The sequence below is a fragment of the Lates calcarifer genome, linkage group LG9 (assembly GCF_001640805.2).
Source record: "Lates calcarifer isolate ASB-BC8 linkage group LG9, TLL_Latcal_v3, whole genome shotgun sequence".
NCBI lineage: Eukaryota > Metazoa > Chordata > Actinopteri > Centropomidae > Lates > Lates calcarifer.
Genome location: NC_066841.1, coordinates 5,492,481 through 5,506,291, shown reverse-complemented (window position 1 = coordinate 5,506,291; position 13,811 = coordinate 5,492,481). Strand labels below are relative to the sequence as shown.

The 13,811-nt window shown below is 39.8% G+C and overlaps 2 protein-coding genes across 2 annotated transcripts; one reads left to right on the top strand and one right to left on the bottom strand.

Annotated features, from left to right (window-relative positions):
- Window positions 1-958: 958 nt before the first annotated feature.
- On the top strand, window positions 959-2,554 carry LOC108880291 (phospholipase A2). The gene is made up of 4 exons (XM_018671731.2): window positions 959-1,116; window positions 1,233-1,380; window positions 1,469-1,602; window positions 1,871-2,554. The coding sequence occupies exons 1-4, from the start codon at window positions 1,068-1,070 to the stop codon at window positions 1,987-1,989; spliced, it is 450 nt and encodes a 149-aa protein (XP_018527247.1). The 5' UTR covers window positions 959-1,067; the 3' UTR covers window positions 1,990-2,554.
- Window positions 2,555-5,404: 2,850 nt separating this feature from the next.
- ppp1r3c2a (protein phosphatase 1 regulatory subunit 3C2, duplicate a) lies at window positions 5,405-7,073 on the bottom strand. Its single transcript, XM_018671732.2, has 3 exons — window positions 6,974-7,073; window positions 6,793-6,876; window positions 5,405-6,650 (listed from the first exon to the last, which is right to left on the bottom strand). Exons 2-3 carry the CDS (start codon window positions 6,804-6,806, stop codon window positions 6,170-6,172), a joined length of 495 nt encoding a protein of 164 aa, XP_018527248.1. The 5' UTR covers window positions 6,807-6,876; window positions 6,974-7,073; the 3' UTR covers window positions 5,405-6,169.
- Between the last annotated feature and the right edge of the window lie 6,738 nt (window positions 7,074-13,811).

Here is a 13,811-nt window from a genome sequence, read left to right as displayed (position 1 = left end):
TTTATAAATTACTGTCTGATGTGCAACAATTGTAAGCACAAGTCTAACTTGATCATTTTTCCATTGGAATGTGGCAATATTGCTACCCTTTTAAGAAGACATTTAAGATACTCATGGGCATCATGATGTGTCATGAGCAGTTACAGCTCACAAACATTTGACCAAGGTTTGACCAATGATCAAGAGTAGGGAAGAAGCCCAGATCGTATAGACTGTGAAATCACTAAGGAAGCACCCACCTCACACAGAGCTTCCTAGTCCACAACACTGTCTATTTTAAGCACAGAAAATACTGGCAAAACTTTTATTTTGTATGTGGATTTTGTAAATTTCTATCATTTACTCCCATTCAGCCACAAGAGTATTTGTAAAGTTGACTCTGATGTTGAGTGATGACACCCGGCTCGCACTTGGAGTTCCATTTTATCCGAACAATGTTGGCTGAGGTTGGGGATAATTTCAAGGAATTCTTTTTAAGAAAAGAAACCAAATCAGATATTTCATCTAGAGAGATGAGTTTTAGAATGTGCTCTCGTGCAAGCCAAAAGAATAAAACTTGAAATAAAATGCTTTAATTTCGAAATTTCAGAGCTTAAAATAAGTGGTAAAGCAGGACAGGATCTGAGGCAGACATATCTCTTGTACAAGGAAGATAGAACTGCTAATTAAAGCATTTATTTGAACTAAGTCAAAGTGGTATTGAAAACAACATTTTTGATGGCTAGGCTGATGATATATTTCAAACCTATTAAATGATATATTCAGTGCATCCCACATGGGTTCCTAACATGAGGGCTGAACAAGTCCAGCCTAGAAAGATCATCAGATATATTTAACAACAATGCAGGGTTACGACAAGTTCAGAAAGAGAGTGTGGGAGTTTTTACTCGCTTTTACACATGCTGGTTTCTGTTTGAATCTCAGAGCCCGTGCATTGTGACTCGTGCGAACCCTGTGTGGTATGAACAGCTGACAGGGCAGGTCCCAAGGCCCCACACTTGATATATAAAGAGGACCTGATCTTAAGAGTGAGAGCTACTCTGTGACTTGACCTTCTGACTCACAGGATGAAAACCCTCCAGACTCTGGTTCTTCTGGCTGCAGGCCTCTCTGTCGGTGAGTACTACCAGACAAAAGATGTCTGACATCTGCATTTATGGTGGTTGTGAACAGATGCATCTTCTACTCCAGTATAAATACAGTTCTGATTGTTCCCCCTTGTTGTGCTTCAGCCCAGTCCGCAAACTTAAAAGCACTCATCCAGTTCAGAAACATGATTCTGTGTGTGATGCCTGATAGCTGGCCTGTTCTCGACTACGCTGACTACGGCTGCTACTGCGGAAAGGGAGGCTCTGGCACACCTGTGGATGATCTGGACAGGTCACGATTCAGTCACTCTGCTTTACACTAAGAAAACATAAAAAGCCTATTCAGTCTTTGTGAAAAAATTGTCCTGTTACACCTGCAGGTGCTGCCAAGTGCATGACCAGTGTTACAGTGATGCCATGCAGCATCCTGACTGCTGGCCCATCCTTGACAACCCTTACACTGAGTTCTACGATTACAGCTGTGACAAACAAAACAGGAAGGTCACCTGTGGCAGTGAGTACACCAAAACTTAAAGAGTTTCCTGCTCATGTGATCTTATAAACATGTTAATTTCTCCATAAAACCTGCAGTTACATGCAGGTTTCCCCCTTTCCATCCTTAGATGCTTAGTTATTATCACAGATAAATTTTGCAAGGGTGAAGTACAAGAAGATATAAATAAAAAACCTATAAAACCTGGTAATGGTATGAATGGTAAAATTTACACTCCTCTTGGTTTCTTTTGGTAATCAAAGTGCACTCTCTACTCTGTCTTCCTCAGACAAAAACAACGAATGTGAGATGTTTATCTGCGAGTGTGACAGGAAGGCCGCGGAGTGTTTTTCCAGATCAACTTGGAACCCCGAGCATGAGCACCTACCCAGCGACCGCTGTCATTAAAGACCTCCACAAACAACTGCATAAAATACAGAAATTTATGTTTGCCTACACATGACATTGCCATCTTGTAGTGACAAATTGTTTTGTCAATTTACTGAGGATCATTACCTAATCAGAAATATTCACATAGATTTCAGTGTACAGTCACATTCAAAGTATCATGATTTCTGTATGAGACAATACATTTCTCATACTTTAATTTTACTGACCCAAAAACATCCCTGATTGCCTCTATTTACTGAAACTCTTTTGTTAGATTGGAACTGTGAAAGTTCAATACAAATCAATACAATTTTCTCATTCCTCTCAACTCGCATGCTGTTTACTGACAGTCAGTAATTCAAGGGTATAATCGTAATTCAAGTTACCAATAGAGGGCACTATGGTCCACCATTTTCTTTCCTTGCTTGCAGGATGAAATCAGCAGTATATTGTAGCATAGTAAGGACTCTGCTGTCTAATGTTTTGTCTGTTAGCTGTCAGCTCGATATTTATGTGAAAGTCTCACATACAGTATGTAATAGTTGTACTTAATCAAATAATAAAAATGCATTTGCTCATTCCCCTCATGGAGTCACCTTTTCTGAAGGTGGACCAAACAGTACATAGTCTTATGAACAACTTAAATTGTTTTCTGCATTATAATGTGAGAAAATATAATGCACACTTTTAAACTGCAAGTACTTCACATTGAATTCCTTTACTATCTTTTTTTTATTATTTTATAGACAGACCCAATCTGAAAAGATGGTTCTTTTTGTCTGACAAATGCATAAATATGCAAAATAACCACACAATGGCAACGTTTGTGCAGTTGGGAAGGGTCACGCTTAGGCTATGTGTTCATTTTGCCGGCAGTGTTTGGTCGCAAACAGTGTATTGTCGACTGATTTTGTATTGCTAGTTACACTGGTTGGTTTTTTATCACTTGTTCCTTGAAAACAGTTTTCACTTGTTTCATACAACTCCCCAGGCTCCAGATGGCTGCAGGCGAGATTTGGTTGTTTGTGAGATTATTTGGGACCAGAATAAAAACAAATCCAGTCACTGGAGCCTAGTGTCTCAGTTTCAGCTAGCTACCACTGTTAGCTCCCAGCAGCTCACTCTTTGGATCAGTCTTTGGGGTATTGTTCAGACAACACTAAGCATCAGAACTGTGAGCAGCAGCAGCTGAGAGCTGGCTGCTGGCCATCAGCCAGCTGTGGCTGCTGCTGGCTCACAGATAAAATGAGAGAAACGACAAATGAAAGGAGCACAAACAGATATTGACCACTGAGAAGCCTTTCTTTGTAAAATTACATTTGCTGCTGTTACTGTATGGCTAAAAGTGTAGGTGATGTGTCTTGCACTGACCAAGAAACCTGTTGTTTGACCCCATGTCCAAACTAATGAAGATGATTCACACGTTTATAAGACAAGTTGTCCTCCAGTCTTCTAAACGACATGACAAAATTGATTGTTTGCCACTGGCTTGCGAAATGATCTGAATGTTTTGTGATCTGCCACCCCTGTTGTCAGGGTGACATCATTTGACATCTGTTTTTGCAGATGTACAAGAATGTCGTCCTGCTTCTACCTTTGCCAGTGATGACCTTTGATCTTGTTTTTCTCACCGTAGGTTATGCGAAAAGAGAAAACAAGCAAAAGTTGAACATTAGTGTCCAGAGTTAACTTAAAGAACTTAATGATCTTTTTCTATTGCTCAACAGCTCAAAGGTCTGATTCTATCTTTAATGTTCTGCCTTTATGCTCAGAAAACTAATTAATCGTTCCTGTAAAAACAGACTATTAGAACCCACACTGGATTATGGAGATATCCTGTTCGTTCATACTACTGCCACAACCCTTAAACCACTGGATGCCATGTACCACAGTGCCATCCATCAATCAAGATAGCGATTGTAGTGACCACTCTGAACTGGCAGACTGGTTTACAGTGTCATAATACAGTGTCAGTGTCATATTGAACAATAGGTTCAGTCAGTTTGCAAAGATGTATTAATGACTTAATCGGCTTAACAGTAACTGCAGACCACAGCCCTGCTGGGGGACAGTTTTGACGGTAAACAGAAGAGAATGATGCAGCACCACCAATTTGAACTTTCTGACTCTCTGTCTCCTCAAAGCTCAGCACTGTCAGAAGCACAAATTTGCAGGGTCAATTTTCATAGCTGGATGGGTAAAAATTGCACAGATTTACTTTGCCCCTGAGAGCAAACCCAGTAGCCCCGAAAATTTCATCAGAATGAACTGATTTGCCACTAAATTCTGCCGTTCTAAATGCTGGCAAGACCATGGTCTTTATGAGCCTTACTACTGGAATGAACTGCAAAACAAACTTAAGTTAACAAACATGCATTCCTCTGAGTGAAGGTTCTGCTTACTGACACTGGAATAATTGCAAAATGAATTTCAAGTTGCAAAATATTAGTAAAAACCTTTGTAAATTCCCCAATTTACTAGTTTTGATAATGTCACTTCCTCTGAGGTTCTGTTATTCATGGAAAACATAACACCTGACACCAACTCTACACTGTTGAGTCTAATAAATAAGTAAGTGCTTTAGGATACAAGGTGTGTAAACCTGCGTTACGTGTAAACCTGCGTTACGTGTAAACCGCTCACATGCAACATTCCATCTGATATCACTGAGCAGTGACAATCCCCAAAGGTGGCGGTCTTAAGAGGATAATAACCTGAGAGGAAAGTTAAGGACAAAGAAACAAGTCTAACAGAGAGGTGACTAAGGAGGAGTGGAACAAGAAAAGAACAGAGCAACTTTCTCACTGAGACTGCTACAGTGTCTAATGACTCCACCTTTGCATGTAAACACAAGCCCACACATTATCCAAAGCGCCCGGTGGCCCTGATGCTGCCATGGTTACTTGCTGTTTGCCAAACCAATCATGAACAGTTACAAGACCAAACAATTCCCAGTGTGTTATTCAACTTTTCACAGCAGGTGGGGGAGTGTCTAGAACTGAACCTCCTGTGCAAAACCTGTGTGCTGCTTTGCCCAGAGGATCTATCAGTTTGTTGACTTATTCCGCCTGGTATGCATGACGTACAAACATGAAAAGACACTCTGGAAATCTGAGCCTGAACCAAGAGAATTAATGTCTGTGCGAAAGCACATCATGAGCATTGTTGTTCGTTCACTGTGCTAGGAGAAAATGGGTTAGTTGCTGCAAGTACAAAAGGTTCTTAAAGTAATCTCTTTGTGTGCTGACGTGTTTTCTCTGAGACAAATACAGGTCTCATGTTTTCAATTTTACTCTAGGGCCCCTGTATCTTAATCAGGGCTTATATGTCATGCTACAATGCACAAATATGCATAATTGCACAGTACTCTTCAAGCTGCATTTGTAAATGAGCATGTCTTGAATGATTAGTTTGTAACTTCTGCAGAGGGAAGAAAAGAGAAGGGTACGCGTTTTTGTTTTTTGTTTTTTTTTTGGGATAGATTTAATCACAACATTGATTAAATTATTCACATTTGAGCAGGGTAGTTCAGCTCAGGTGGGTGAGCTGTTTTTCAAACAGCAGACTTTAGACCATCCAACACTGACATTTGAAAAATTTCATACATCCTTATTCACATAATATATACATATCCTCAGCTCTGTTGAGAATTCCACAGGTCTAGTTAGTTGAACACAGAGTTTTCCACTCTGCTCTGACTCTGCTTGATAAACTCCTCTGAAGATGCTGCAGATCAGCAGAGTCCTGCATACTGAGGGACACAGATGAAGGCCAAGATGGTGGCCGATATTTAGAAAGTGTGGGATAACAACGGTTAGTGTCTCTCTGTTTAGTGTTTGATCCATCTTTTTCCACACACACCCTGTAATTCTGCCCTCTGTTGTCGTCCCAAAGTGGCGTTGCTCCAGCTCCCGGCCTAAGGGACACACAAAACTCTATTCGCTCCTTTGGGTTTATGTTCTGGGGTAAGCTTAAGTCAAAGGAAAAAATGCCCATATCAGAACCCCCATGGCGCTGCTGCTGCAGGAATGTACAGGGAATGTCATGATGGCTCCGCCAAGAGTCAAAGGTCACCCTTACGTGCACAGCCTTCTCGGCACTGACATGGGAGACACACACTTTGCCACTCAGGGAGTGTTCTGAAATGTTGCAGCTTTCCAGCTGTACACGCATCTCTCTCAGACGTGCAAGGAAGGCTTTAAAGTCCAGCGTCGGCTGAGGAAAACCCAGTCCGCAACTTGTAACGCTGCAGGTTGTTTGAGGTCGACTGTTGGCCTTGCAGTTTGGCCGGTGAGGGTTTCATCACCAGAGTAGGAGTGGGAGAGGACGGCTCAGGGATGAACAGGCGCACAGCAGTGAGCGCCAATCCCTTCGCGTCTGCAAACACCACACGCTTTTTGTTCACACTGCTGCTGTCCCGGCGGAAACAGCTTCGAGGCTCTGAGGGCACAGCGGAGGAGGGGAGCAACGAGGATGACAAGGAGGAAGGGGGGGAGTGATACAGAGAGCGAAGGCTGGCCCTTGGCAGACAGTCAGTTGGCTGACAATGATGCTGTGTGGGTTTCAGAGGAGACATGGACAGCAGTTGATAAAGAGGCTGGCGCTGACTGAGGCTCAAACACATGGCGAGGTCAACTGGCATCACAGCGGGCTGGGAGTGACCAAAAGCATGGAGAACTCTGTGGAGGAAGCCATGATGGGGTTAAAATGAGATCTACTGCTGCACATTCACATTTCTGTTTTAGCAAACTTTGCTTTTACAATATAAACTAATGTCTGACAGGCAGTGTTAATGTAGCTATCACAAGCACAGCAGCTTACCTTGTACAATTCATTTTCAGACTGTAGATGTTACACTGTAAGTCTGTTGTCTTTGCAAGAGAACTGCAGCAAATTCAGAATGATCTGTATGCAAAAAAGAGATAATACATAAGTAAAACTTTTCAGTGAATTAAACTCTGCTCAAAGACGATGGTATTTTTTCAATGTAAAATATACATACATATTGTGTTTCATCGAATCAGAGGAAAAGAAAGAGATGATCATAGTCCCACTCTGTCTCTGCTCTCTCTGGGGCTTCTGTGTGGAGTTTGGGAATGAGGCAGAATTTTCTATGACATCACATTTGCATGTGGGCAGAGTTTAACCAATGAAATGAAGCTCCTGTGTTTATGCCCTGCCCCTAAAGAACTGTTGCATGGGGAGGTGGGCCTAAAAGTTTTCCTCTCATGAAACTTTCTCACCACATTTTCTTTTAATTTTATTTATATAATTCATTTATTACTGTTGACTTTAAAAAGGAGTGAAGAATAAAGTGGCATACAATGTGCATACACTTCAGAATATGCATTTTTACACCTGTGCTGTGGGCCGTAGCCTCTTTCTTGGGAAGATGAAAAATATCAACAGATTGCAGGCCTCTCTTTTCTGCTGTGCCAGTTAAAGAGAGACTGCCAACCAATTAAACTCTAAATCCAAAAGTTTGAATTTAAAATGAAGTCCATTAAATGTGTAAAATGGTGAATTTTTTCTTCTCCCTGATCTCTTTCACTATTTAAATTGTAAATCATGCTGACAGGCTGACACAGTGTTCTCATTTTGAGATTAGGAAAAGAATGGACTTCAAGAGAGAACAGTTATGCTTGCATAAAAAGTCACCCAACATTAAACTTTGATGTAGTTGAGGGAGAGAATGACTATCCACAGTTAAGTTAAAACAGTATATTGACATTTAAAGATGGTAAAAAAAATTGTCAATAAAGACAAGTTTGCTAAAAATCCTATTCTTCAGCAGTGTCATATAATCTTTTAATTTTGTAAATAACTGTACTGTGGGAAAACTATTTTTTTGTTTATCATCTATTGCATTGGCAAATTTTAATAAATCTAGCTCATTACCCTGCTTTGCCTTCAGAATATACAGTATGAAAATTTTAGTTACAAAATAGACCTACATGAACCTAATAACATTTGACATTTCTGGAAATACACAAACTTTCTTGCCAATAGCTAGACGAGAAGCTTGATACCACTCTAATGCCTGTATGCTAAATATTAAGCTACCGTTAAGGCCAGTTACCTTAGCTTAGCACAAAGAATACATGGAAACAGGGTGAAGCAGTTTTGGTCTGAAGCCCGCTAATTAACACATTACATATCACATTTTTCCTATCATATGAAAATGTTACTTGGTGAGCTTTAAATGTGCATTTTGTTAAAGTCGAGCCAGGCTACATATTTCCCTGTTTCCAGTCTGCTAAGCTAATTTAAGCTAAGTGGCTGCTGGCATTAGCATTAGCATTTCCAAAAATGACAGGTTATTACGTAAACACATTACTTAAAACTACTTAAAACCTAAAATCATAGAAAGCAGATAGAATAATACAATTCATAGTCATAAAACATTAAGCTATTATGTCAGCACTTTCCAGAGATTTAAAACTGTGTAACTAACTGATATATTTTAGTATGTTGTGTATAACTTTTGTGTTAGCTAGGGGTAGTTTTATGGGGAATATAAACATGTTTTCTACTGGGGTCTTGTAACACAGTGAAATTGCTAAAAACAGGTTCAGGCTAAGATCACTGTGAGAGGCAACATGGTGCTGCCCTACTCAACTATTATAGAGTATTCCAGTGCTTTAATATTGTACAAGGATCACCTGGTAACTGACAGAGACTGGCTTCAGGACTGGTTCCAGAAACTGGTTCATTCACGACAGGCTCCAATCAAATTCTAAGAAGTGAAAAGATCAGTTTCTTGCAAAGAGCTTTGGGTTTCCAACCAGAAACAAGGCCCCAGTAGTTTCTCATAAAAGTCATCAGGTTGATATATTTATGATTTATGCTTCAAGACATGCAGTTTTGTTTGAACAACATATTCAACAATTGAAAAATGACATAAAATAAAAGACATATGCACTGCACTTAAAGTACCGCAACATTTTCACTTCTAGTCTGTGATAGCACAGCTAAGAGTCATGAAGACTGCATATACGATCATCAGCTGGGGAAGCTGCTGGACTGGTGTTCCCTCTGTGCAGACTTGCTGATGAGGTGAGGTCACACAATGATGTGAATGAGTAAGGCTTTACGCATACCTTCCACAGTTTATTGTCTGTCTGTCCCCTGGCATCTGTTGTGGTAGAACATACCAAGCCCATGTCACAAACTTAAACCAGGTTTAGACAGATTACAATGGCATTACATAAACATGTCAGTGTGAAAGTAACAAACCCTCCTTTGACGCTGTTATGTCCCACTTACTTTCTCTCAGGAGGAGTGTATGAATTGCTCGATCAGAACATTCTGAAAAAAGGGCTACACTCCTCAAACTGTGTCCACCGGTCTGACAGAGAAATCTAGTTTTGTAAGTTTAGAAAACTGTTTGGCCACTATAATAAAAGCAGCAGATATTCCACATTGCTTGGGTTTTTACACTTGGGTTAATCCTTGAATACACACCTCATAGTAGATTACTTCACAATCAAAAAATGCCAAAAATGCAAAAGTAAAGCACTGTCAGAATGTTTTGGGGCCATGGCTTAAAAGGTAATGACAAAAAGTTAGTTGCTCATCTGTTTACCGTTTGTTTGGTACAGTTTCACCAAATTTTGGCTTTTTAAACACTTTTTAAACTAGTTTGCACTTTTTAGTATCATTATAAAAAATATGGCCCGTTCTCCCAGTACTGCACAGCTCTTTCAGAATGTGACTAATTTTTCAGATCAGATTACACAAATCAAGTATTTTTGGAACAATGCAATGTTTAAAATAGAAACTTTGTGTTGGCATTCAACAGTTATTTTACTGCTCCAAGAAGAAGAAGCCAACAGAAGGCCCCCCATATGCAAGTAATAAACAATGGTGGTGAGAACAGCTTGAGAAAACTAATTAACTGCTTACATTTTGAATTAAATAAATGTGAAAAGAATCAATTGCACATAGTTTCAGAATCTAACTGTGAACTCCATTCTCTGCATCTCTGTCCTCTATGTTTAAATAATATATATTCACATTGTAGCCTCGTATCATATTGACCTATAACCTCTCCAGAGTCGCATTACTTATGCAGTATGTAAGAGGTGCTGGAACTGAGATGTCACATTGACACACTTTCTTTTTCCACTTCAGTACATGACTGTCTTGCCATTTGTCATAGTATGTATGTCAAAGTCCAGCCATGTAAGCCACAATACACAGGTCTACAGATCTACTATATTTTCATCATTCAGACATTGTTATTTTAATGTGAATAATTAGTGACAAGTAGGTCAACTGTGCTCATCAAGTTTCAGGCAAAGGTTCACCACCATTTACTGTAAGTTATAAACTAGAATTTACATTCATTTTTCATTCATCAGTGCTATGTGAGGAACAGGACACAGGTGGTTGCCTACAGATTGTCACCCGTTTATCTCACTGTCTGATTTTGATTTACTCACCACCCAAGTATATTATGCCACATTACGATGTGCACAGGTCATGAATTCAGCAGAGCACATGCTAAAATAAATCGATCTGTAATGACTTCTCCCCACTGCTCTCCCACCCCGCCCATGACTGTGGCAGTGGTGCCAAAAGTCATGATGCATACCAATTGCCTGGTTTCTGCTACATGCAGATGTTCAATGAGCTCACACCCGAGTCATACAGCATGGATCATTAATCTCAGTTTTTACAGCGTCTGTCTATCTGTCTGAGCGCATTACTGGTCTGTCTCTGTGTCTAGATGTCTTCTTCTGATGAGTGTCATTTTTATGGGCCCAAATGGGTTTAAAAGGGGACATTTGTACTGGTGTTTTCTGACAAGAGAGATCAACTTTAGCTTTGTAATTTCACAGCAGCAAAAGTATGGTGCAATCTCTCTCCTTTATAAATACACCTCCTGTCACTAATTGCCACTAATGTCGCCATAACACATAAGGAGTACATGTTGGCTGAGCTGAGCAGTTTGTTCTAATACAACAGGGAATTGTCTGAGGTTAGCTGTTTATACTTGCGACAAAACAAATTAGCCACACTCATTTGCATGCTTTGAAAGATGTTTAAAGAATTATATTATGCAAAAACCTCCGCTTGTTAAGGCAACAGTAATTTGTGTGGGGGACTTCCACTGAGTCTCTGCTTATGAAAGAAAGTAAGTTGTTAGTCTTGTGAGACACACATCGAAACATTACACTCACAATTCAGTGAGATGCACACGTTTTTGTGAAGCTGCTCACTAGTCAACTTACTGCAATGTAACTACCCCCAACAAGTCCCCCAACCTGAGCAACATATAGTCCTCAACCTCCCATATGGCCCACAGGAGTGTCTCCTGAAATAACCCTCCTATGGTGGCAGATCTTTGTTGGAATGAACATGTGGTTACGGTTATGTCACCATTTGGTTTAGGTTTAGACATAAAAAAAGATAGTGGGTTTTGGTTAAAATAAGTACTTTCTTAAGATTAGAGGACCTTCACCATCATTGTTACAGTAATAAACATGCAATTAAGGTTATGGCACAGGCATGGGTTAGGGTTAGGGTTACCCTAACCCTGTTGGTTTCAAGTGGGAAATGATTGACAGCCTCCTGTGTCAAAGTCCTGTGTTTTGTTGACCTATCCACCCATGCTACAGCTAGTGAGAGGTTGTCCAACAATAAAATGGAAGTATGGGTCATAAGCCATTTGCACAGATTACTTATTTTAGTGGGGGAAAGACTCAACCACCCACATCTCTGCATCTATGGCTGTCTTCTTCCTTCATACCATTGTTTTTTGTTTTTTTTTCTCGTCAGCTTTGTGTTGAATTGCACACAATGAACTTCTGCTTGAGGACAACAGACTACCTCACTTTGCCCTTCAAGATCTGACATGAATGTGAGAAGTTGCTTACGCAACAGCATAATTACAATACTTACATCCACATTTATATGGGCAGTCCTAAGAAGAAGAGTTTACAAATTGCCAGACTGCCACATGTATCATAAATTCATTCAAAGGTTGTGTGCTGCCATTATTAACTGTTTGCAGATATCCAACGGTTTTGTTCTAACACTGACAAACTGCATTTAAAGATATTGCTGAATTACTATTTAATCAAATGGTCTTTTTTGCTCATAAAAAAATAGGTTGATAAATCTTAGATGCCTCAGACACTTTTTAAGACTCATGTCAATTCTGGGGAAATAACTGAATAAATAAATAAACAAATATAGCTATAATAATAGTATCTTCAAAGCCAAAACTTTATTTCTTTGGGGAGAAAAAAAAATTACATCTTCAAAGCCAAAGCTGTATTTCTGCTGGCAGGACGATTAAGATTCCCACTTTTAAGAAGAATGATGAGAGAGGCTGATGTAAGCTTGAAGGGGTAGAGCGGCAAATTGTACACTGTAACCCCATTACCACCCTTGGCTGAGTGAAGATAGCACCCTGCAGGACCTCCATCATCATTTGTGCTGACTCCCTACACACCCAGAAGGAATAAGGGAGGAGCACCCTCCTGTGGGAAGAGAGGGGAGAACTCCTCTTCACTGTCAGGTGCAGGCTCACTGTGGTGTTTATGTACATGGCATAAGGAATACGTGTCTAATTAATACTCCTTGAGATGTCAGTAGAACAAGAGTAATGCATGAGCATCTTTATGAGGTGTCTAAGCAGCAAAGGTACTGAGAAACTGCTATATTTGCCTGAATATATTTTCTTTACTTGACTTGATGGTCCAGTAAGGTGAAATTTCAATGAGACTGCTGTGAAAAACAAACATCAACAGGTATAAAACCAATTTAAACAAAAAAAAAAAAAAAACATGATGCACCCCTGGGGTCAGACCTTCGGTCATTAATAATGACTGGGATATGAGTGCTGTAATTGCTAAGCCATCTGCGAATAAAGTTCATTATGTCAATCTCTTATGTCTGGTTCTGACTCTAACATGAAGTGGCTCAGTGAAACACCATTTCAAAACAGCATGACCTGTATGACCTTTGCAGTATTCCAATTATGGTTGTAAATATATGAAAATAACATATGTCCACATATTTCAATAAAAAAAAACAAACAAAAAAACATCCACTCTACCAACTACTTATAATGATATACTGAAAGGCTTTGCTGGTGATCTGTGTCACACTGAATAGCTGCTAGGCAATGAGGTGGTGAGTGGATTATGTCTGGATGGACTTTTGCAATTCTCACCATTCCGGTCCGTAACTCACTGGACTACTTCCTTTTCTGTCTTACTTCAGTCAAACACTGGCATCTCATGTCTTGGATTTTTATTGTCCCAAAAGCTCTTATTAATCAGCTGTGCAACTTTTTTCACATATGCATTGTAATCTTTCCCCTCCTTCCTCCCTTCCATCTTTCCTTTCTGCAGAAACCAAATATGCAGGCCCGGCACAAACACTCTAACAAGCACTGGAATACACTAACAAGCAGAAGTCTTGACAGTGACAATGTTATTTACAGAGACAACACAGCTAAATATTTACTGTGATGTGTTACTTGCTGTACGTCAGGCGAGTTCCAAGTCTGAGAGTCTTGGAAGCTGATTTCCACATCACGCTGATGTAGAATGAAATCAGTGTCTCCCTGGAGGTTAGGAAATCTAAAATCTAAGATCTTATGGTATGATTCTGTGCCATAAAAATGTCAAGCTTATTGGATATCATGGAAACCTGACAGATCTCTGCATGGGATGTTAGCAGACTGAATCAAACAATGAATGCCAGCACATCATTTTTATCTAAATGAGGTCAGGGTAAATCAAGATTAGATTGACTGGTGTGATTTGCACTTGTGTTATCTGAGTGTCTTGTGCTTTGATAGTAAAATCAAGATCTGGAATATT

Coding starts and splice junctions, on each gene's coding strand:
- LOC108880291 (XM_018671731.2), top strand. CDS start 1,068: ATGAAAACCCTCCAGACTCTGGTTCTTCTGGCTGCAGGCCTCTCTGTC. Junction 1,381..1,468: donor CCTGTGGATGATCTGGACAG/GTCACGATTCAG, acceptor TTACACCTGCAG/GTGCTGCCAAGTGCATGACC. Junction 1,603..1,870: donor CAGGAAGGTCACCTGTGGCA/GTGAGTACACCA, acceptor TGTCTTCCTCAG/ACAAAAACAACGAATGTGAG.